A 25,938-nucleotide genomic window follows, 5' to 3' on the forward strand; every position below is an offset into this window, starting at 1 on the left:
TACTAATTTTAACTAAATTGACAATCCTTTAAAAGAACAAATATTTTTTCCAATAATAAAATAAGATTAACAACATTTATTATTATTTTTATTATGAGATTAATATTTATTCTTTTAAATGACATAAAATTATGTCATTTTAAGTGAGATGAAGAGATAGATAATGAAAATCAGGAGAAGAATTGAGAATTTTTTTTAAATTTAAATTTTAAATGAACAACACTACTTTCAATTAAAAGGACACTTCTTTAAATGATAAATATTTTTTGCTATTATTGTTATGGGTTTATCAAAATTTTAAATGTTTATCAAAATACACATAAAAAAATATGAAATTCATGTGCATCATATGAAAAGAAAAAAGAAAAAAAAAATGGACTCTTTACACTTTTATATGTATTTAGATAAACATTAAATAAAGTTGTTTAGAATAACTTTATTATTATTTCTCCTAATTGACACGTTGCGTTGTAAAAAATAAGAGTAAAAAAGATGGGTCCCCCACCAAATCCACTTTAAAAGAGAAGAGAAGCCACAGTGCAATCACACTCTTTTCTTGTGACAGCAACATCACTTTTTCGTTTCTTATTTTTTCTTAGTTTTTGTTGAAATGGAAAAACACATCTACGCTTCTTACAGCCCTACCCACTACAGAGTCGGAGCACCATCTCCACCCAGATTCCGTGACCCTGATACCATGTTCCTCTCTCACTACCACCACCACCTCCACCGCTCCGACACCGCCGCCGCCACCGCCGCCGCTCTCCGCTATCCTTCTTCCGCCACCGCCGACGTCGATATTGGCCCGCCTGGGGTTGCTTCCAGAATCTCCTCTTCAACAACCTCCAACTTGTTCTCTCACGCTTCTTCCTGGCCTGCCGCCGTAGCCGCCGCCGCTGCCGCCGCAAATGTCGGCTCTGCTGCCCTTGACCTGAAACGCTCTTCTGAAGGTTTGTTTTTGTTACCCCCTTTTTTGTCTTCTTCTACATTGTTTTGTTTTATTTTATTTGATTTTATTTTTTATTATGCTTCGTTTAATGGATTGGTGGAATGAGTCTGGCACTGTATCTTAATTTAAATTAAATAAATTAAAAAAATATATATGAAAGTAACTGTGTTTTTGGGTTGAAGGTTAACGTAGATCTTATAGTCTGTTAGCAATATGCTTGTAAGGAATAACATGGAACATATTGTGTATATAATCTAAGATTCGTTTAAGAAAAGCCAAACGTGTAGTGATTTTAATTAATAACCCAAAAATTGACGATACTTAATAGACTGTAGTGATACTAGGGATATTCATAATACCACTAAAATAAAGTAATTGGTTTTAAGGCGATTATTCACAATAACTAGTTTTTTGGCGATGTAATAAAAGAAGTGTGTATTTGTCCCCCTTTTTTTTTGACAAAATTGAGAAACCCTCCTTTTTCTCTTTTGATAAGGTATATTGCATTTATCAATGTTGTGCATGTAATTCTCAGAGTAAATGTTTGCAGTGTTCAGTTTTATAACAAGTTTAGTAAAACAGTTAATGTTTATATTTGAGATATATGTTAAATAACGATGAGGATGAGGATGAAAATCATAGCATCCTAGTGCATGTGCATTGGTCATTGTAATGTTAGTAGTTTACTCTTTTTCTCATATATACTTCTTGAATGTCCCTACTATCAGAATATACTAGTTAAGAGGCAGTACAAATTCAGATGTCTGTGATTATGACTCTAGTGGCACGGGCTTAGGTGGGGTTTATGTAGTTTTGGGAATCGTGGGTGGTGTAGCAAGTGAGCAAAGAGAATAGAAGATGTGTTGAATGAACGTGTGCTACCTGATTTGAGCTGCAAGGACAATAGTATCTACAGAAAAAAAAAAAATTGTGCGACAGTTGTCTTCTTATTTGAGTGTGTCATACCTTCTGACAAAGAAAATTTGACCTTTTGAAGTCAAACAGCTCGGTTTTGCTACTTTACAATTTACATATTTTCTGGAATATGCGGTGTTGTGTGCTAGAGATTTTCACATTATTTTGATATGATCTTAATAACGTACATTTACAGCTTGTATACATTCTCTATGAACATTAGTCATCACGTTTTTGATACAAAATATATTCTTTATATTTACTAAGCATATGATCTTTGTCAAAAATTATTTTCTAAGTCAAACTTATAAAGTAACATTATATATTTGCTTTGGCTTTCTTGTATATACTCGTCTATTATGTACTATAGCGCTCTACCATCCAACCATTTTGGGTACAATTGGGCAAAATGAAGCTTGGTATTCTACAAACTCACTGGCCAAGCGCCCTAGATATGAAACTGGAAGCAATTTGCCTATTTATCCACAGAGGCCAGGAGAGAAGGATTGTGCCCACTATATGCTCACAAGAACCTGTAAATTTGGAGAGAGCTGCAAGTTTGACCATCCTATTTGGGTTCCTGAGGGTGGAATCCCAGATTGGAAAGAGGTGACTGTTTCTTGTTATTATTTATGCCTATGAAAATTATATCTTATTGAATAGTACATTTACTATTGGTTATTGCAGAGTGTCATGTATTCTTTTGATTCTATATTTATAGAAAATTGTGGAGTTAAGCATTTATGAATATATATAGTGGTGTATTATGTACTAGTTTAACCAATTCTATTTCTTACCATTTATATATATATATATATTACATTTGTGGTACAACCCTTAATTTCTATGTATGTCAGGGTCCAAAACTGTTTATGAATTATAATAGAATAAAAACTAGCACAAATATGTTGAGTACAATAGTACTCGTAGTAAACAATATACCAACTAATAATATTAAAGACTAATAAATAATTCTAATATCTCATCACTTTGGCTCAAGCTGGAGCATGTAAATCATATGCACAAAGCTTGTTATAAATTTAACTTAAATTGAGGACTTCTGAGAAGCTTTGTAAAGACATGTTTCTTAATCATTTGAACTTTACTATATTTGTAATCTATATTTGGTCCAATAATTTGCAAACCTAATTACCTGGGCATGTCCCTTATCTTCATCTAGCAGTTCTTAGCCACCTTATGTTATACCTGAGGATTCAATTCACACTATCCTAATACTTTTACATGCTGCTTGTAGAAACTGACTGATCATGCTCATTGTAAAAGAAATATCTTGTGTAATTGTAAGATAATTTAGTTTCCCAACGTCTTCAATTCTTCCTGGGATTTGATAGTGGCTCTCCTTATCTGGGTTCAAGCTTGAAATTGGGATAAATGGGGGCGTGCACAAGTGAGTAACTTAACGTGCCAGTTCCCAGTTTCCTCCAAGATTTCTAGTGTTTACTTTCTCGTAGGCATCCCAACGTGGGACCACATGAGGTAAGAGATGGGTTGAGAATGTAACCACTTGGCTACATGGTAGGTTAAAAGGGAAAAAAGTGTGGGATATTCTGTTAAACTGTTAGTGTAAAAGAGTAGGGGTGGAGAAGTGAAAGGCAAGCAAAAGTCGGGTTAAGGTTTGGGAAGGGATGTTACAGCCCCTCAAATTGCTGACTATCTTTCTTTTTGATATTCTGTTTCCTTATTGTGTCACATAGAGTTAATGATATTGAGTAGTCTGTATCTACCTTGATCTGAGCTGATAGTCCAGTAATATCAGTGATAGTTAAGGCTATTTCTACTTATAAATTCTATACAACATATTCTGATTCCTGTGTTCTTATTAATTGGTATCAGAGCTCTTGATTTGGGAGCTTTGGGTGATACTATTTGAATCCTGTCACAATGGCACTTTGTTTACATTTCTCCACTGCTAATAAAACGTTTTATATTAAAAAAAGTGTGTTATTATGTTGTGACATGATTGTTTACAACTATTTACTTATTTGAAGTTGGGCAACTTAATATATATCTGTCAATTCTATAGTCAATGTAGTCAACTTCTTTACTGTATTAGAATGATATTTTACTAGTTGTCAATCCTATAGTATCTACTCTAGTGCCCCCTTGAAGTTTAAAGTAGGTGTGAGCAATTATATGTTTGAAGCGTAGATGGGATGTCTATTTTGTATTCTAGTAGAACACTGTTCAGGTTATTTTATGTAGTGAGCACAATATGCATGTGTTTCTTACCGTTCTTATCTTTTTGTCTCTGCTGGCAATGGATTTCGGTCACATAAGGTGAAGTATAAACATCTAGCAATTTCGATTTAACTATAAAAAGGTTTTACTAATTTTTCATGATACACATGACTGATTCATACCTGATTTAGGTTCCAAATGTTGTTCAAAGTGAAACCCTTCCTGAGAGACCAGAAGAACCTGATTGTCCAGTGAGTAGAATTTGCAATTATTCTTCTTCCTCCTTTTCTTTCTTCAAATGCATTTGGACATTTTCTAATTCATTTCGAGTCTAATAATTGCAGTTCTTTCTGAAAACTCAAAGATGCAAGTTTGGTTCAAGGTGCAAATTTAATCATCCAAAGGTTTCCTCTGAAAATGCTGATGTTTCTGGCTTACCTGAGAGACCATTAGAGTCCCCTTGTGCGGTTAGATATTTATCTTTTACTTTCACATGACACATCATTTATCTGTGGCTTACTTCATGTTTTGAATATGCAGTTTTACATGAAAACTGGAAGATGTAAATTTGGTGCCTCATGTAAATTCCATCACCCCAAAGATATCCAGATTCAGTTGTCTGATGAACTGAGTCATACTGCTGAACAGACACAAACAAAATATATGATGGAGGGCATAATAGGAGATACACAACCAATTAAGCCTCTTATATCACCACTGTTGCAGAATAGCAAAGGGCTTCCTGTAAGACTGGTATTAATTCTCTATTAAATTCTTTATATTCACATTCGTCGAGTATCATATTCTTTGACTTTTCCTTTTTGTTCCATTATTCTCTAGCTGTATGCTGCTTTGAGTGTTGAGAATAGTATGGTGCCTGTGATTAATAAATGATTGTAGCAGAAGCTGTGATTTTCAATTTGTTTTAGTAGGTTGATTTTGTCTGGCTGTGTAACTCAGGCTTTTGCTAGGTTGCAATCTGTGTAACTCAAGTTTTCTTCATTTATTTTTGTCTTTGATGTTTTATAAATTATATATGAGGATGCGCATAATTTGCTAGTTGATTACTTTTAGTCTGATAATTTATTGCTTTGAAAAGCCTGATTTTCGCTGTATAAATCTCTTCTGACAGGGGGAAGTGGATTGTCCATTCTACATGAAAACTGGAAGGTAAGTATTGATTTATCTTTAATTGATTTTTAATAGAAGTATTCCATGGATGGAAGGTCCTTAACTATTTTTTCTTTTGTCTTTTTTTTTATCATTCATGTGGATAGTTGCAAGTATGGTGCCACTTGCCGCTACAATCATCCTGACAGGAATGGTATGTGTTAGAAATAATATTAATTTATTATTATTAGAATAGTCTAGAATAGTCTAGATTGTGGGCTTGGCCCATTAGGTCATCCCATTAGGTCTTTTAGTCTCTATAAATAGAGAGTCTCCTTGTACAAACTTACACACTTGAATATACAATATATTTCAGATTCAATTTGGTATCAGAGCTCTCGATCTGAGGGCTTTGCTTCCGCATATATATCTTTTCCCTTCTTTTTACTGCCGTGCATCATACCGGCAACCTTTTTCAACCCTCCGAACATTGTTAGACCCTTTTTCGATCTCAGATCGTCATCCTCCTTCATTATTTGACCGGAAAACACTGTTCACATCGCTAGAAACACTGTTCCGTCACTATTCATCACTGTTCCGGCCACCTTTCCGGCGAGAAACCACGCGATCAGGATCCCCTCACGCCGGCGACCATTTCTGTCCAAGACCCGTCCCAAACGGCCGCCGCACGCGCCTCCACGCGCCACCACAGCAGTCTGCACGTGGGCCTCACGCGCCACCTCTCTCCGGCGCGTGTGCACTGTTCCGGCCACCTTTTCCGGCCAAACCAAGGCAGACAGGCTCGCCTCTGCCTCCTCCTTCCAGATCCGGTGCCCGATCGTTGTGGGTCTCTTCCATTCGAGGGTTTCCAATGCAAAAGTCGCTACTTTGTTCCTTTTTCGCGTGATTTTTACAGTTTTTTGGTTGTCTGATCGCTGTTCCTGATGGAAGGAACCAGTAAACATTCTTCCGGCATCATTTCAAGTGCTATTCCATCTATCACAACTCTGAAATTGACCGGATCTGCCACTTACAAGACCTGGTCTACCTACGTTAAGATCTGGTTTACCGGTCAAGGCCATGACAAACATCTCACCACTAAGAAGACTGATATTTCCAAAGATCAGATGACTGAATGGGAGAAAGTTGATGCTCAGCTCCTCAGTATTCTTTGGCAATCCATTGATTCATCTCTTCTCAATATTTTCATTCCCTTTGAGACCTGCTATGATGTGTGGACGGAAGCCAAAAACCTCTACACCAATGATATTCAGCAACTTTATTCCATTGTCTCCCAGATGATGAATTTGCGCAAATCACCCGAAGCTCGTATGGAAGTTTATGTTGGTAAGATTCGTTCTTTGATGCAGGAATTTTTGACTATGTTACCTCATGCTGCGGATGCTACAGTGTACAGGACGCAAGTGGAGCGTCTCTTTACGGTTGTGACTCTCTCTGGTCTCCCTGACGGATTAGAAAGTGTTCGTGAGAACATTCTAACCAGTACTGAGATTCCCAGCATATCCCAGACCTTTCAGCGCCTTCTGAATCTTCAAGATAAGGTGGCCCCCGCACACGTGCCAGCTACTGACTCTACTGCTCTCTTGTCTGATTCTGCTGCTTTAGTCTCTCGTGGTAATTGGAACAATGGTGGACGCGGTCGTGGTCGTGGCCGCGGACAAGGCGGTCGCGGGCCCATGACATCATATGGCCCAGGCGGGCGTGGACAGACGATCAGGGTGGCCGAGGACAAAGGCCTCGGTGTAATTATTGCCAATATCTGGCCACATTGAAGAACGTTGTTATAGAAAGTACCCTCACTTGAAGCCACCACATATGAACTTTGCTCAAACAGATGTTGTGTCACCCTCTACCGGATCAGTGACTATTTCCGCTGCAGACTATGAGGCCCTTCTCCAGAAGAGTTCTTCTCAGCCACCTGCTCCAGATACTGGTAATCATGTTGCTTGTTTTTCTCAATCGTCTCTTGGACCCTGGATAATAGACTCAGGTGCTACTGATCATCTTTGTGGTAATAAGGATCTTTTTACTTCCCTTACCTTTTCTAATAATCTTCCCTCTGTTACTCTTGCTGATGGCACCAAGGCTCCTGCTCGTGGCATTGGGCAAGCCAAACCAACTCCCTTCTTGACTTTAACCTCTGTTTATTACATCCCTGGCATTCCTTTTAATTTAATTTCTGTTAGTCAATTGACCCATTCTTTTTCTTGCTCTATCACCTTTTCTAAACAATCTTTTTCTATGCAGGATCCGGGTACGAGGAAGACGATTGGAGCGGGCGGTGAGTCACGAGGTCTCTACTATCTGCATGCACCCTCTGCTCCAGTTGCATGCTCTCTCACAGAGTCTCCTGAGCTTCTCCATAGCCGTCTGGGTCATCCAAGTCTCTCGAAGCTTCAGCATATGGTTCCTTTTTTGTCAGGTCTTAAGTCTTTGAATTGTCAGCAGGGAAAGCATACTCGCTCTTCCTTTGCTAGTAGAGTCAATAACAGAGCTGCTGCTCCCTTTTCTATTGTTCATTCTGATATTTGGGGTCCGAGTCGGACTATGTCAGTTTTGGGTTTTCAGTATTTTGTAACCTTTATTGATGATTTCTCCCGTTGCACTTGGGTTTATTTAATGAAAAATCGTTCTGAGTTATTTTCAATTTATCAAAAGTTTTGTGCAGAAATAAAAACTCAATTTGGTGCTTCTATTCAAATCTTGCGCAGTGATAATGCAAAAGAGTATGTGCCTCTTGAATTTTCTAAATTTCTGGATACACATGGGACGATACACCAGACTACCTGTCCCCACACTCCACAACAAAATGGAGTCGCTAAACGTAAAAATAGACATCTAGTTGAAACTGCACGTACTCTTCTCATTCATATGAACGTCCCACTCCGTTTTTGGGCAGATGCTATTATCACCTCATGTTTCCTTATCAACCGCATGCCCTCTTCTGTGCTAAATAATGATGTTCCCCACAGTATTTTGTTTTCCGGAACACCTTCTTATCCTCTGCCTTTACATATTTTTGGCTGTACTTATTTTGTTCATGATCTTGCTCCAGGTAAAGACAAGTTGACATCCAAGGCCTTCAAATGTTTTTTCCTTGGGTATACCCGTTTTCAAAAAGGGTATCGTTGATATTCTCCTGATCTCAAGCGTTATATCGTTTCTGCTGATGTCACTTTCCTTGATCAGCAGCCTTTTTACTCTACTCCGTCTCCAGTGTCACAAGTTGATCAGGTCCTTCCTGTTCCTTTTCTTGACTTGTCTTTACCAGCTGCAGGTGACCCTATCCAGAGGAGCAACCAATTACCTCCATACCTACAGATCGTCCTCTCCTCACATACCAGCGTCGTCAGCCTGCACCTCCTCCGACTTTGCCTCTTGATGACTCATCGCCCTTTCCCGTCGGCTCTTCTCCTCCGGATCCTCTATCAGAGACTCCTCCCATTGCCCTTCGGAAAGGTATTCGATCCACTCGAAATCCTCATCCCCTTTATTCTTTCTTGAGTTATGACAGACTTTCTTCACAACATTTTACTTTTGTTTCTAGTTTCTCTTCTGTTTCCATCCCTAAAACCACAGGTGAAGCACTATCTCATCCAGGGTGGCGCCAGGTGATGCTTGATAAAATGCAGGCACTTCACTCCAATGGCACTTGGGATCTTGTTCGTGCTCCTCCCGGGAAGTCTGTTGTTGGTTGTCGATGGGTGTTCACAGTTAAAGTTAGTCCTGATGGCACTGTTGATCGCCTTAAAGCTCGTTTAGTGGCCAAGGGATACACACAGATCTTTGGTCTTGATTATGGGGATACCTTTTCTCCTGTTGCTAAGATGGCTTCTGTTCGCCTGTTTCTTGCCCTTGCCGCCATTCATCACTGGCCTCTTCTCCAACTTGATATTAAGAATGCTTTTCTACATGGTGACTTGCAGAGGAAGTTTATATGGAGCAACCACCAGGTTTTGTTGCTCAGGGGGAGAGTTCTGGAATGATATGTAAACTTCGAAAATCTTTATATGGCCTGAAGCAATCTCCTCGGGCCTGGTTTAGCCGCTTTAGTTCAGTTGTTGAATCCTTTGGCTTAATCAGAAGCAAAGCCGATCATTCTGTCTTTTACCGGCATAGCTCTTCTGGCCAGTGCGTTTATCTCCTGGTCTATGTTGATGACATTATCATTACATGCAGTGATCAGACTGGGATTGATCAATTGAAAGAGCATTTATTCAATCAATTTCAGACCAAAGATCTTGGCAGACTTCGATATTTCTTTGGGATCGAAGTTGCACAGTCTAGGCGGGGCATTTCCATCTGTCAGAGGAAGTATGCACTGGATATCCTAGATGAGACTGGCATGTTAGGCTGTAAACCCATTGATACACCTATGGACCCCAATGTTAAGTTATTACCAGGACAGGGGGAGCCACTGCCAGATCCTAGTCGCTACCGCCGACTAGTTGGAAAATTGAATTATCTTACTGTGACAAGGCCAGATATCTCCTTCGCAATGAGTGTTGCAAGTCAATTTCTTGATTCTCCCTGTGACTCCCATTGGGATGCAGTTATTAGAATTCTCCGATATATTAAAAGGGCGCCAGGAAGAGGTTTATTATATACAAATAAAGGGAGTTCAGAGATCTCTAGTTATTCAGATGCTGACTGGGCAGGTTCTCCTTCAGATAGACGATCCACCTCAGGGTATTGTGTTCTTTTCGGAGGAAATTTGATCTCTTGGAAGAGTAAGAAGCAAACTGTGGTCGCCAGATCCAGTGCGGAGGCAGAATATCGGGCAATGGCAAATGCAACCTGTGAGCTCATCTGGCTGAGACAATTGTTGAAGGAACTCCATCTCTGTGAACAAAGGCCTATGAAGCTCATTTGTGACAACCAAGCCGCTTTGCATATATCCTCTAACCCAGTCTTTCATGAGAGGACCAAGCATATAGAAATTGACTGTCATTTTGTTAGAGAAAAGATCCAGTCAAGGGAGATCGAGACAGCATTTGTCAATTCCAATGATCAACTTGCGGATGTATTCACTAAAGCTCTTAGAGGTCCCCGAATAGATCATATTTGTAACAAGCTGGGAGCTTTTGATATATACGCACCAGCTTGAGGGGGAGTGTTAGAAATAATATTAATTTATTATTATTAGAATAGTCTAGAATAGTCTAGATTGTGGGCTTGGCCTATTAGGTCATCCCATTAGGTCTTTTAGTCTCTATAAATAGAGAGTCTCCTTGTACAAACTTACACACTTGAATATACAATATATTTCAGATTCAATTGTATGTATATGTTGTATTGGTTGTTCATACTTTTCCATGTTTCCTAAACAATCATTTTACGTGGCTGTACTTTGGTGCAGTAATTAATTCGCCGGTTTCTGCATTTGGCCCTTCTGTCTTGGCATCCTCGGCTGCTAATCTGAATATTGGAGTGATTAACCCAGCTGTATCTGTTTATCAAGCTTTAGACACAAGGTTGTCAAATCCAATGGTAATGTTGAAGTTATTGCTATCATTATTCTCCTACAGAATTGAGTGGTGAAAATTGCAAATAATGTATGCCAACACCTGCTGCTCATTCATGGTTTAAAATAAATATTTAGGCATGTTTGAACATAAAATTGATGGGTGACCTGGGAAGTTCTTGATTTTGTGGTACTTTTGCACTTGTTCCACTGAATGGAATATGGCATGGCTGTTATAGTTGCCTTATTTTTAAACAAAAAATTGAGGGTTGGCTCAAGCAGTAAGATTGAACTGCGTCGACTTAAAGGTCCTGTTTTAATTCTTTCCCATGGTCCTTTATTTGTTGGTCATCTGTTAGTAGCATTATAGGCCCTGATTAAGACTTATGACATGCACCAATCTTGTGATGGGGAAAAGCCTGATATGGGAGGAGCCAAGCTAATAAATTTTATAAAATTATGCTTATGTAATGCTGTAAAAGGTGAGCCTTGAAGTAGTGGTAAGGTTGCTCTTTGTGACCAGAAGGTCACGAGTTCGAGTATGGGAAATAGCTTTTTTGCAAAAAATGCAAAGGTAAGGTTGCATACAATCGACCCTTATCCTTACCCACGCAAATCGAGGAGCCTTGTGTACAGCGTTTGCCCTTTTATCCCATTTTTATGCTTATGTAATGCTGTAAAGCAAAATCTGAAGTTTTGTAAAAGGAGAATTCAGGTTAGAAATTGTGTCTAAGCTTAGTCATTTTCCTAGCTATATGCTTGTTAAGACACTTCCTATCTGTAAAGCATGAATATGAGTCTATGTTTTTGCTAGGAACACGCAAGAAAGAGAGCTGAAAGTACTACTATGAAAAAGAGGAAAAGAGAGAACGAAACTGTTAGTTATGAATTAGTCTCAAAAGAAAAGGAGGGAATTATTGCTCAGTTCTGCAATACTAACAATAGTCAGAATGATTTCTTTTCTATCCCTTTCCTACTATTTAAGCTAAGCCCCTGTTATTACTCAGCTCTAACCATCTAACAATCATATATAAGACACATATAGAGTTCATATATGCTATGGCTTGGGCATAATCTAGATACTCTTGGATAGAGTCTAACCTGGTACATGGAACGGTTGCATGAGGGTTGAATGAATATGTGCAGCTTGGAACATGGAAAAATTGATGTTATTATTCTTCTTCCTTACATTGTTACTTAGCAATAATATATGTAGGATGTACAGCTTTCAATCTGAATGAATGATAAGTAGTTAAGTATGGTTGTTAGGGGGTTGTGTAGTATGAACTTTTGCGATTCTCATGGTGTCTTTTTTGCTTTATTATATTGCCTGACCTTTATAGACATTGTGATTTTGTGCTCATACATTTTTTTGTATACATGTCCATATTCTTCCAGGATGGTCCCTTTTTTTATTTTTTTATTTATTTTCCTACACCCCTTGGGGGAGATAGTAAAACAAGACTTAATGGAGTGAGATATAGATTGACGGACAATGTGTCTTAGGACGGAATAGAGAAAAGCTATAAGCATGATGGAGGGTTAGACCCGTTGTTATTCTTATGTTCCAGATGATCCATTTTTAGTCCTTTTCCTATTCATCTCTCCATCTTCTTCTTTTCCTTTCTCTCTTTTCCCCTTCCCCATCTTTTTTTTTCTCCTACTTATTTATTTATTTTCCTACACCCCTTTTATTTTTACTTTTATATTTTTATATATATATATATATATATATATATATTATTTTATTTTTTTATTTTTATCTTTTTCAATCCCTTCGTATTTTTCTTTTTGGTTAATCTACTCCCGACCCTAATTAGTTTGGGATAAAGGTGTTGTTGATGTTGATGTTGATGTCCATATTCTTCTAGTTATCTTTTTTGTTGTTGTTGCCTCTTTGCTTTTGCATAACTTGCTAGCTTCACTTTCTTCATAATTACCTAGTTCCCTGTTCCCCCAAATTCTTAGTATTTTTTGAAATGATGCTTCTCTTTAAGTAGATTTTGGGCCCGTTTGGATGAGCTTTTAAAAAAATGACTTTTTATGCATTGCTTTTTTTAAAATAACTTTTTTTAAAAGGTAAAGTTATTTTATGTTTGGATGTATGACCTGAAAATCACTTTTACATAAAAAACTTGTTTGGATGTTAAAATAAAAAAAGTACTTTTTATATATAAAATTACAATAAAGGAGAGATAAAATAGGGATAAGGAGAGATAAAATAAGTATGATAGGATGGGGTTAAAATTGTATTTTAAAAATTTTCATTATCTTTTTTCCAAAAAAAATAATTTATATTATCTTTTAATTTCTGCTTTTTTTAAAAGCAACCAACTACTGGCTATAAAAAAAAGCAGCATTTTAACTTTTATTTTAAATTTTGCTTTTTTAAAAAGTTGTTATCTAAACATCTAAATTTTTTCAAAAGGACTTTTATTTTTTAAAAAAGCAACTTTTTAGGGAATAAAAGCCTATCCAAACGGGCACTTTATGTATATGGTATATGTTTCTCTTACTTAGAAAAGTAAATCTTTGGGTCCCTTAGAGGTGAGGCCTCTTTGCTTGTTTTGCCTCAAGGACGTAGGAGGACTAGTTTGGAAATGCTCTAGCACAACTCATAATATTAACAACAAACAACATTGTAGAAAGCAGTATTATCAGCTTAGAAAAGTAGCCATTCTTAAATTACTGTGAATTGTGTTTCCTTGAGATATCATCATAGATGACTATACTTAAAAGCTAATGCATCTCATGCATGTTACTTGTTCCAGTCTCAGGTGGGAATAGCAGAAACTATCTATCCTCAGCGGCCTGGACAGATGGAATGCGATGTAAGCACTTGCCTTATGTTCCAGTCATATCAGATTTCAGCAGCCAATATCTATTTGGAATGCCTTGCATCTGTTGCTTTAATTTCTTGAGTGTTTTGGTATTAAATTAAAAATAGTTTTTTTTTTTTTTTTCTTGAGTGCCTTGCAGATCTATCTTTTTAAATAAGACAACTAATTAAGGTAGGTTAATTTTAATAGTTATTCCAAGGAAAATAGGTTGTATCAAGCGTAGTAATTTATAATTTTTTTACAGGAAATAAAATGAAGAAATAATTGTTGAGATAATGAGTTTGAATGAGAATACTAATACGTAAGGCACTTGCTACAAATGGAGAGCTTTGCCAGAGCAGTGACAAGTTATTGTGATTTCAAGAAAGGGGTGATAAAGAAAATTTTGTTTGATAGATACTTAGCTTTTAGTTCCATCTTCTCGTCGTTGTCAGTTTGTCATTATTCTGGTAGAAAAAAAGAATTGCAGCAGAATTGTTAGATAGAAGTTAGTTGGTTCATCATTACTAGTGTTATTAAAATGAGCTGCTCTGGTCAAGCATCCAAAGCCTGTATGCAGAGAGTGAGTCATGAAACTGGTGAATTGGTTACGAACTGGACATGATTGACCGGTTGAACTGGTTCACTTTTATTGAGAAATTCCTGCAAAATTGCAGTCACGAGGATCAAACCTGGGCTGTACTGCTGGTGGTGTTGCAACTCACCACTGCACCACAGCTGCTTCTTAGTTAGTAGGCTCAGAGTTAAATTATTGAGCTCGAATACCACGGGACAACTGCTGTTTCTTGTTACGGATTTTAATTAATAAGCTGATATTATTATAATGCCTTGAGCGTAGTAGCTATTTTAGTTGAGATTCTGATATAACGGTGTTGGAGATAAGTAGGTAGAGTAGGCATGAAAAAAAGGTAGGCACAATATCCTATCCCTTGTTAAATTGATTTTAATTAATAAGAAGCTCACATGAATATGGAGAAGATATTGTAAATGTAGGAGACCAAGAAATAGAACTTGGCTTTTTCAGAGTAACATTAAAGCATTCTACTTCTATCCCATTGTCACTTATTAGTTGTTACCCTTAGGTTCTATTTTATGATGTATGTTTTTGTATTCTATAACGTGAGGTATATTTAGTATTGACTTGTTTGTGTCTTGAATCAATTTGATTCCAATATTTTTCTTCAAGATTTTACTTTTATAGATAATTTATGTATGTTATATTTTTTACATAATATATATTTAAAAATATGGAAGTTTGGAAGAAACCCCTTCCAACACCGGTATGACATCAAAACCTTGAACTTCTACCCTTTTCAATTCGAGGACTGGTCTGGTTTTGAAAACATTTGATTCTTATAGAACAAGACTGTTGAAACTTCCTCCAAGCTTTTATATTTTTTTTTTTAACTTTTAATGCTAAGCCGTAACCTCTGCCTAAAACATCTAATTTCTTTTTATATTTCTATTTAATGATTTACCATGTAGTACTATATGAAAACTGGCGTGTGTAAATTTGAGGAAAGATGCAAGTTCCATCACCCAATTGACCGCTCAGCACCATCACTGTCAAAACAGGCCTCACAACAAACTGTTAAACTCACTCCTGCAGGATTGCCTAGGAGAGAGGTATGTTTGATCTTTTTAATATGCATACATGATACAAATCCTTTTTTTATTTTCATTTTTCTGTAAAATCCTTTCAATATAATAATTTGATTGCGATTCTCAAAAAAAGTGCAAGTTTGGAGGTTGTTTCAGTCTACTGGAAGTTACTTGGAATGCAGATATTGTTTGTAGTGGATGTTTATCAAGTCAATCTCAGTAGATGAAGATCATTAAACTGCATGAGTAGAGTATTCTAATAAACATGTGTCCAAGCAAGTGGCTCTTGTGCATTTTGTCTTTGTAGCCATAGACTTCAGTTTTAAGTAGCATCCACTTAACTATCCTCACAATTACTATCAAATGAACGTGTGATATGAATGAATTTCCTATTCAAGTTTAAGTGGTGCATAAAACTGTTGCCACATTGAAACTTTTATTATGATGTCTTAACAGGGTTCTGTGATCTGTCCATATTATTTGAAAACTGGCACTTGCAAATTCGGTGCCACCTGCAAGTTTGACCACCCTCCACCTGGAGAAGTTATGGAGATGGCAAAATCACAAGTAACATCTACAACCAATGGAGGGGAAGCAAAAGACCATGAATAGGTGTCTGATTCTGCTCCAGAAGAGCATTGAGATCTTGCATGAAATCTCACTCTGTATTTTATATTTCATAAACCTCTTCAACTTGTTTTTATATCATTTCGTGAATCGAACAATTGTCGCAGAAGACCTGTTTTGCTTCCTTCAATGACTAATTTCTTCATGGACTATTATGATGTGCTCTCTTTTATGGTCAGTTGACCTACAAAATGCTATTCAACTCTAGCAACATAAGTTTAGACTAGTAAACACTGAATGAATGCACCCAACTAATATATATATATATATATATATATATATATATATATATATATATATATATATAACCCAATGCCTTAAGGTTTTGGGTTGAGACATGGTGTCGGATCCACTTGCTACGGTTGGTGTAGCCTTAACTCATTGGTGGTGGTTTCCCGCCACGGGCTTCCCCTGGACCCGCTTGACATTGGAGTTTGAGGGAACGAATTTTCCAACAGTGGTATCAGAGCCTGGTTGAGCTCGAGCTAGCCTAGTGATTGGCTAGGAGGCGGGTCGAGTACTTTGCGCTTCGGGTACTCGGTTGAGGGGGAGCATACCAATGGTGGGTTTCACACTTGAGAGGGAGATTGTTGAGATATTCAAGTGTGATGAGTCTCACATTGGTTGGTAATGAGTTAAGTGAAGAGTATATAAGTGAAAGGACCCATGAACCCAATGCCTTAAGGTTTTGGGTTGAGACATGGTGTCGGATCCACTTGCTACGGTTGGTGTAGCCTTAACTCATTGGTGGTGGTTCCCCGCCACGGGCTTCCCCTGGACCCGCTTGACATTGGAGTTTGAGGGAACGAATTTATATATATATATATATATATATATATATAAACAAAAGATGGAAAAATGCTGGCGTATCTTTTGCATTTTGACTTGAGTTAATATGGATATATCAAGATGGAAAAATGCTGGCGTATCTTTTGCATTTTGACTTGAGTTAATATGGATATATCTTTTTCCATTTAAAACCGTCATATTTTTCACGTAAAATTGAAGTTCACTACAGTCGTGAAATCTTTCTCTAAATTTAGAGTTGTAGTATAATCTTAATATAAAATAACTTCATCCTTTAAAAGGGATGAATTAGGGTCTGTTTGATTGTGTTCTGGTTTTTTTGTTCTTAAAACTGTTTTTGTAAAATAGTTATGGAAACAGTTATTTTCTATATGTTTTTCTTTTTGAAAGTTAAAAATCAAAAACAGAAAACAAAAACAACTCAGACATGTTCTTTAAATTTGATTTTAAAAACAAAAAAAACAGTTATAATTTTCAAAACATTTTTTACAAAACAGGTCTTACCAAATGAGCTTTTTTGTTTTTTTGTTCTAAAAACTAAACTGTTTTGCAAAACAAAAATCAAACAGAGCCTTAGTTTTGAAAACTAGTTTACTAATTTTTTATAGATAATTTGGCTCTTGAAAATTTTGTTGAAGCTGTTTGTTCTATATGTTGAATGGATAATGAAGATCCCACTTCTCTCAAAGTTTTTCAACACGACGAAGGATAGAGTAAGCATGATTGCACTAAAACGAAGTAATAAAATTGTAAGGTAAAAAGAGTACGGAAAAAAGGTGCAAACTCTAGCTGCTATACGCCACTTTAGGCCGCTCCTTGTGACCTACACATAGTTTCTGTCAAAAATATGTATTTGCTTTCATTATATTTCTGCACCATAGCATTGGTGTTTAAATACAGAGAAGATGATCAAAGATCAGATCAAAGATACAAAAAATCCTTACAAATTATACAGATTGTTTAAATCAAAACTAACTCCAATTTACAGGAGCTATCTACAAATACTAGTAAACAACGACTTTTCAAATAAGTTTAAAATTAAAACTTCTATTTTTAACACTCCCCTCAAGTTGGTGCATGTATATTTATCATGCCCAACTTGTTTATTGCCTTCTCAAATGACTTGCCATAAACAGCCTTTGTTAAAACATCAGCAATTTGATCTTCTGACTTTACAAATGGCAGTTGAATAATCTTGTGATCAAGTTTTTCTTTAATAAAGAGTCGATTTACTTCCACATGTTTAGTTCTATCATGTTGGACCGGATTATGAGCAATTTGCACAGCAGCTTTATTATCACAGTACAGTTTCATAGGCTCACAATATTCGATTCCAATGTCTTTCAGAACACTCTTAATCCAAAGTAATTCACAAATACCATGAGACATACCTCTAAATTCTGCTTCTGCACTTGATCAAGCAACTACCTTCTGTTTTTTACTTTTCCAAGTCACTAACTTTCCTTCTACAAATGTGAAATACTCTGAGGTTGACTGTCGTGTAGTCTTGTCTCCATCCCAATCTGAATTTGTGTATCCCTCAACTGATGGTTTCTTGTTTCTGGAGAATAAGAGACCATTACCAGGTGTGCCTCTTAAATATGTAAGAATCCTTTGCGATGCCTTCATGTGATCCTCAATTGGAGAGTGCATAAACCTGCTAACCACACTTACTGCATAGGAAATATCAGGCCTTGTATGAGCTAAATAAATTAATTTGCCAACTAACCTTTGGTATTTACCAATATCAGTAGGATCTGATCTGGATAAATGCCCAAAGTATGATTCATCTCAATTGGAGTCTCTACGGGCTTACATGCTAACATCCCAGTTTCAGCAAGTAAATCAAGAACATACTTCCTTTGTGACAAACAGATTCCTCGGTCAGATTTGGCAACTTCAATGCCAAGGAAGTATTTCATCTCCCCCAGGTTCTTCATGTCAAATTCAGTGGATAGATGCTGCTCCAATGCTTTCAATTCACATTCATCATCACCTGTTACAACCATATCATCCACATAGACTATTAAAATGGTTACTTTTCCTCCTTTATGTTTTATAAACAAAGTATGATTAGAGTTACTTTGCTTATAACCAAATTTTTTCATAGCCAAGGAGAATCTACCAAACCATGCCCTTGGAGATTGTTTCAATCCATATAGAGCCTTTTTTAATTTGCATACTTGGTTCCCTTGTCGTTGTTCAACTCCAGGTGGTATCTCCATATATACCTTTTCCTCTAAATCACCATTAAGGAAGGCATTCTTCACGTCATATTGCTTTAGGCTCCAATTTCTGTTGGCTGCAATTGAGATTATAATTCTGACTGTATTAAGCTTTGCAACTGGGGCAAAAGTCTCTTGATAATCAATGCCATATCTTTGTGTGTATCCCTTAGCTACAAGCCTAGCCTTGTATCTGTCCAGACTTCCATCAACCTTTAGTTTTAGTGTAAATATCCATTTGTGTCCTATTGTTTGCTCCCCTTGTGGTAGTGTAACTAATTCCCAAGTTGAGTTCCTTTGAAGAGCCTCCATTTCTACATTCATGTCCTCTTTCCATCTCGGATCTGCAAGAGCGTCCTTCACATTTGTTGGAATAACTACACTAGATAACTGATTAGTAGCTAAAGCATATGATTTAGAAAGTTTCTCTGTTGAAACATAATTTCCAATTGGGTATTTAATTTTAGCAGATGGGTCAGGTTCATATAATTTTGGAGGAATGCCTTTAGTAATTCGTTGGGATTTTCTGATTTGTGGTTCATGTATAGGTGAGGTATTGTTACTTGGAGTACAAGAAGACAGATTCAGATTTACCTCCTCATTATGAACATATGATGGTAAATCAAGGACAGCCACCTCAGTAGGATCTGGTGTAGGTGTTAAGTCTGGTGTGACAGTCTCAATACTGCTGATAATTGTATCTAGTGCAGTAGTATTCTGAAAATTGCTTTGTGTTGAGATATCCATCAATACTTCTTCTCCATAGTTATGACTATGACTCAACTCCCCCTAAGAAGAAGTAGTGGTTGCTCCCCCTGAGAAAAAAAGTTCAGTTTCCTGAAAAGAAACATTAAGAGATACATGCAACTTGCGGAGAACAGGATCATAGCAACGATAACCGTTTTGTAAATTAGAGTAACCAACAAAAATGCATTCAGAAGCACATGGATCAAGTTTATTTCTCAGACTTTTAGGAACATGAACAAATACCGTATAACCAAATATACGAGGCTCAAGATTAGAGAAATGAGGAAGAGAGAAAAAAGATTCAAGTTTTTGAAGAGGAGTTTGAAAATTAAGTGCACTAGATGGTGTACGATTGATTAAGTAAGCAGCTGAGATAACTGCCTCTCCCCAAAAAATCTAGGAACATTCATTCCAAATAAAGATGCACAAACAACTTCTAATATAAGTCTATTTTTTCTCTCAGCAAGGCCATTTTGCTGAGGGGTATAAGCACAAGAAGTTTGGTGCTTGATACCATGGGAATTAAGAAAATTAACAAATTCAGACCCTAGATATTCCATTCCATTATCCGATTGTAAAACTTGTATAGAGGACTGAAATTGTGTGTGGACCATTTGTGAAAAAAATTTGAAGGCAGAAAAAACATCACTTTTGTGTTTCAAGAGAGAAATCCACATCATTCGAGTACATTCATCAATGAATGTAACATAATAATAAGATTTAGAAAGAGAGGGGACTTTGGCAGGTCCCCAAACATCCGAGTGAATAACTTGAAAAGAGGTGGCACTTTTATTAAAACTTGGAAAGTAAGAAACTCGATGACTCTTGGCCAACTTACAAACTGAACAGTGAAAACTAGAAATTGAAACTGAAACTAACAACTGAGGAAATAATTGTTGGGTGGTTTGCTGATGGTGGAAAAATATAAGTTCTGAGGGGGGACGTTCATTTGTTCTATATTGGTGATAGAACACAGATTCGTTTCCTTACTTCCAACCCAAGTGCGCAAGTGCACACATCAAGTAATAATGGGTGTATTTAAGGCCCAGATTATCGTTCCCACGAGGATAGAACTCTAAATATTGTCTTATACTATTTTATAAAGAATGAAAATGAGAAGAAAAGTTAGTGAATGAACTGTCTGGTCAAACGTTCACTACTGTCTTGACAACGTTCCTCAGGAACAGTAAGTTCAGTCTGATGGCAAACAATTGCTCGCTGCGTTATATATGTGATCCTTCCTGTTTAGAAGAAGGTGAGATAATAATCATTGGAGATTTGGTAGATACAAGATTAAATAAAGTAAAAATAATAAAACAGTAATAACTATAATTAAGAGACAACAAGTGGATGGTTTTAAAAACAGTTTAACAGAAGGAACAGATTCACTGCTCCATTCTTAAATAGTTATTTCCTCTACTCAAAACTTAGCACTTTTTGGCTTTGTCCCAGTTTCTTATCTGCCAACTCTGATTCCTCAGCTCATGGACTAGATGGCTCACAAGTTTCCATATTCCTATGGCTCCCTTGACTCCAACAGGTACTCAGTACAGAACCTTAAAGTGGATGAAGCGGCCCCTTATTCCTAAGGTGACCAATAGTGTTTTTGCCATGACACTACCTGCCCCTAATGGTTAAGCTGTCTGAAATCCCTTCCTTATTGAAGTTCCTTTCTCAGTATGTGTTCAATTTCCATTGATGCACAATGAATATAGCTTGCTTAGCCAAAGAAATACAAAAAGCTTCAGTCAAGAGTTTTGAAAATAATTCTTTAAGAGTGTTGCAGTTTATCCGTTCCACAGATAGTTCAGTCCATGGCTGATATTTTAAACATAATTATTCTAAACTGAAGTCCCATAGACCCGAGATTTAGCTCAGAGATAACGAATGGAACGAAAAGAAGAAACACTTATATTAAATTGAAAGACAGTTTACAACGAAACATAAAAATGAAGAGGGTGGTTTGATGCTCGTGAGGAGTCTTAAGGGATGATACAGAACAAAGAAGAAGGGTTGTCACTTAACTATAGTTACAACTATATAAAACTAAACTACTAACTACTACTAGGTGATCTCTTCTTTTAGGACTTCAATCCCTCCAGAATTCGATGATGTTTTTTTTTTGTATTTAGGACGTCCTATTTATAGGCAGAAGAGGAATGACAGTCTTGTAAATCCTTTGGCGTGAGTTTCTTGAATGAAGGGACGGGGCGGTGGCAAAAGTGTTTAGAAGCTTTGCAAATTGCTTGAAGGGACAATATTTGTTGATGATTAGCCATTTTGTGCAGTCCCCCCATGCCTTGCTTTCTTCTTGGCCAATGAAAACTCTTGATTCTCTGCTCTTCACGTTTCCTGGTGCTTGAGTGGTGCACCACCTTGCTTTTTAGAAGACGTTGTTTCCATGTTTCCTACAAAATGAGCAGAGCATTAAATGAAGGTAGTAGATGCATTAAATGCTATCAATCCATCCCCCTTTTAATATGTTTTCAAAGGATTACGTCATCTTTTGTTCCCCCACTGTGTTTTTGTCACAAATGTGTAAAACAAGTGATTTTCATGCTGAAGTTGCTCATCAGATGACGTCAGATATTTTGCCATAAAAATGGGCTTAGATGGGAACGAATTTATGTCCCATCAACACCCCAAAACTAAATTGTTGGTTGTCCTCAAACAACTCAGAAATATTGTATCAGACTGCCCAATTTCAAAGAATAGCTCAACAGAAAGAAACTTGAGCCAGTGAGCAATCATAAACTTTTCAAAAAATGAGCTATTCTTCATAGGTAAAAAGTAGGAAAAATTTGTTCCAAGGTAAGTGAAGGATGCTGATCTTCTGTCTCACTATCACTCAGGGTTTGGTGTTTGCTCTATCCATTCCTGGATGTGATTCTTCAGAACTTACCTTTCTGCTGCTTTCCTATGAAGTGTAAATATCTTCCATTCCCAAAGATCTTTTGGTAGGTGGGTTTATGGAGGTGTGGAAGATTGGTGGTCTTAAGTGTGGGGCCAAGGAACGTTTACATTTGTGCTTTTGAACTGGACTTTTTCTGTTTGGGGGAACACTCTTTTCTTTTTGTACTTTTTCTTCCCTTAAAGGGAGGTTCTCTGATATTTGTTTTCTGCTTTCTTTTGAATGGTTGTTCCCTTTTTCTTTGCTTTCCTTTCTTCTGTCCTTTTTGTTCATTTTTGGTTATGTTCTTTGCCCTTCTGGTTGATTGACCTGATGATGTGTTGGTGGTTGTGAATGGAATGGAAGTGTTTGTTTGAGTGGAAGGAGTGTATGGTTAGTTGATCTTTGGTGATGAAATCCATCTGCTCTTCAACAGTACTTACAACATCGAGGCAAGTTTAGAAGTTTCATTGTGGTTACACCTCAGGAACGCTCTGATAAGTATGTGTTTGGCTCTTTTCTGTTCCTTTACCAGCTTTAGTTCACACAGATCAGCTTCCCTAAAAAATCTGAAGATTAAATTCCCTGCAATTTTCCTATTTCAAGTACTCAGAGAAAGAATAATAATGATTAATCAGTGACTTTGTGTTTCAAGTTGTTGGCTATTCAAAATTGTACAGCCTTAATACTATAACTGAAATGTATGTACCAAGCAGTTTGATCAAAAAGTCTTTTTCATTGCAAAAAGAATATATACAAGGGAACAGAAAAGAAAAAGGAATTAAAATAAACAGTACTGAAAATAAACTAGAATTTAACAACTAGGAGGGTTTTCTGGGACGTTGAGGTTAAGGAAAGGAGGTGGAGTGGTTAGTGGAATAGGGACGTTACAGAACGAGTGGTCAGTAGTGAGTGGTCTGTAACTGGTGATGATGACTGTTAGGGTATGGGATGGTTTAGGTTAGAATGTGAGAGAAAGGGAAAAGGAAAGGGTGCAGTTGCATTAATGGGTGAGGAGACAATTGCTTTTTCTGAGCACGTTTTCAAGATTTGCAATAAATGCAAATTTGATATGGCTGCGTACTCTTGGAGTGACTCAATAGGGACAGGTGTCCCAGTCATTCTTATCTCTTAACCCAGGGAACGTTCCCTTTGTCTTTTCTTTAAATAAATAAAAAAAAGAGCATGCAATAAAGATGCTGACTAATTGGATGCAAATTTAATCTAATGAAGGGAAAGGGAACGTAATAGCATATCACATAACTAATTACTATAATTTATAACAATTGTTCGAAAATATATATATAAATGAAATGTTTTTTTATATTGGGATAGTGTGGTTAGTGAACCACCCCAAAACTACGTTCCTGGAACGGAACGTATGTTATTTGGACTTTGGAGTGAAACATCATACGTTCCCTCCTTTTGAGAGCTATGTGGTTAAGGTTAACCACCCCAAAACTTTGCTCTTTGTCAGAGAGCAAATGATTCCACTGGGTTGCCTCCCAGTCAGCGCTTAGTTTAATGTCTTTAGCTAGACATGGTACTTACCTTTCAGGTCTCTGGAGAAGTTGTTGAGGGGACTTCAGTATCCCCTGGTAATGACCCTGGTGTTCTGGTGTTGAGGTTGGCAGCAATCTGTCCCAAATGGGATTCAATGTTCCTGACCACTGCATCATTCCTGGTGACATATTCTTTGACATAGTTTTCCAGGGTGTTGATGTGTTGGTCATCTCTGTGGAACGGAAAGTAATTGTTTCTTCTTTGTTCAAACATTCCACTGCTGCTGCCTTGCTTTCTTCTTGGCCAATGAAAACTCTTGATTCTCTGCTCTTCACGTTTCCTAGTGCTTGAGTGGTGCACCGCCTTGCTTTTTAGAAGACGTTGTTTCCACGTTTCCTGTAAAATGAGCAGAGCATTAAATGAAGGTAGCAGGTGCATTAAATGCTATCAATCCGTCCCCCTTTTAATATGTTTTCAAAGGATTACGTCATCTTCTGTTCCCACACTGTGTTTTTGTCACAAATGTGTAAAACAAGTTATTTTCATGCTGAAGTTACTCATTGGATGAGGGAACGTCAGGTATTTTGCCATCAAAATGGGCTTAGATGGGAACGAATTTACATCCCATCAATAATTTCTGCAAATAACCAAAAGAAAAATGCCCTAATCTATGATGGCACAACCAAATAGTGTCAGATGCTTGGGAGACTGATAGAGAACAGTAGAGTTGAGTAGAAGATTCAGATGATCCATGTTTACAGTCTAGAAAGTATAGATCACCATGCTTAACACCATAACCAAGAGTCCTGTTTCGGTGAATGTCCTGAAATTTACAGTAAGTAGGCCAAAAAATAATGAGGCAATTCAAGTCAAATGTAAGTTGAGTTACAAACAACAAATTGGAAGTTAAAGAAGGAACCACCAAAACAGATTTCAGAAACAACGTAGGGGTTAATTGAAGAGAACTCATCCCTGTGATATAAGCATGTCCCCCATTTGTAGTGGAAATATACGATTCAGAACAAGGTTGAAAATTATTCAACAGAGATGAATCAGAAACCATATGATTTGAAGCCCCAGTGTCAATTATCCAAGTAGAATTCAAACAATGGGCAGAAAATACAAAAGACTTACCCAAGATACCTGCGTGGGCTATATTTTGCTGAGGAGGACTTTCATCAATATCAGTTTGGGCAGTGAGACCCTTCGCAAGAGACTTCTTCCGAGGACGTTTGGTGAAATCCCACCACTCTAGGTACCCAATTAATTCATAGCATCTTTGTTTAGAGTGCCCTAATTCCCCACAATGAGAGCATGTAAATGAAGGCCCCTTGCTGTTGAAATTTTCCTTGCGAGGCTTGGAAGAAAAATGAGATTGAGAGACAAAGGCAGCACCATCAGAATTCGGTTTTGGAGCACCCATGGTGTGGCGTTGATGGTAATCACGACGAACATAGGCATATGTACTTTCAAGGTCAAGTTTGGGGTCCTTTCGAAGAATTTCCCCACGCACTTGATCAAATTCTGAGTCCAGACTAGCCAAGAAAATATGAACATGCATTCGAGAGAAAGCAGAGTGACCAGAGATAATACCTTCAATAGTAGCAAAAGACGATTGGGAACGGTGATCAATCTCTTGAAATAGAGACAAGAGTTTGTTGAAATAGATGGAAAGGGGACGACCAGATTGCTTGGTAGAGAACGAACGTTGATTGAGATCAAACAAGCATGATTCGTCAGAGCCATCGTAGAATGTTTGAGCTGCCGCGTCCCAAATCTTCGAAGCGGTGTCAAGCCTAATGAAACGTTTCATCAGACCAGGATTCATAGCATCAATCAACCAGCTTTTCACTCGTTTGTTATTGGTGACCCAGGCGTCGTACGTTGGATCAGAGGACAGTGGTTTCTTGGCGGCACCGGTGAGAAACCCGGATTTGTTTTGGGCTCCAATACGCATATCCATTAGCTGTGACCACAAAGGATAATTTGTATCATCAAGAATAATCGTGAGGGGAAGGGAGGAATGATCTTGGTTGATG

At 37.3% G+C, this 25,938-nt stretch overlaps 1 protein-coding gene across 1 annotated transcript; it reads left to right on the plus strand.

Moving 5' to 3' along the window:
• Positions 1–575: 575 nt before the first annotated feature.
• Positions 576–15,883, plus strand: LOC133312549 (zinc finger CCCH domain-containing protein 37). The gene is made up of 11 exons (XM_061513799.1): positions 576–950; positions 2,235–2,473; positions 4,255–4,314; positions 4,408–4,530; positions 4,604–4,816; positions 5,196–5,233; positions 5,341–5,387; positions 10,554–10,684; positions 13,430–13,489; positions 14,984–15,124; positions 15,557–15,883. Exons 1-11 carry the CDS (start codon positions 611–613, stop codon positions 15,710–15,712), a joined length of 1,548 nt encoding a protein of 515 aa, XP_061369783.1. The 5' UTR covers positions 576–610; the 3' UTR covers positions 15,713–15,883.
• Positions 15,884–25,938: the final 10,055 nt, after the last annotated feature.

The sequence above is a fragment of the Gastrolobium bilobum genome, unplaced genomic scaffold, assembly GCF_033153095.1.
Source record: "Gastrolobium bilobum isolate Gb01-03AN ecotype WA unplaced genomic scaffold, APGP_CSIRO_Gbil_v1 utg110062, whole genome shotgun sequence".
NCBI lineage: Eukaryota > Viridiplantae > Streptophyta > Magnoliopsida > Fabales > Fabaceae > Gastrolobium > Gastrolobium bilobum.

What these genes read in the sequence shown, in the direction of transcription:
- LOC133312549 (XM_061513799.1), top strand. Translation starts at nt 611, where the DNA reads ATGGAAAAACACATCTACGCTTCTTACAGCCCTACCCACTACAGAGTC. An exon ending in AAGGGCTTCCTGTAAGACTG is followed by an intron (nt 4,817 to 5,195) that starts GTATTAATTCTC and finishes CTCTTCTGACAG; the next exon opens with GGGGAAGTGGATTGTCCATT. An exon ending in CAAGGTTGTCAAATCCAATG is followed by an intron (nt 10,685 to 13,429) that starts GTAATGTTGAAG and finishes TACTTGTTCCAG; the next exon opens with TCTCAGGTGGGAATAGCAGA.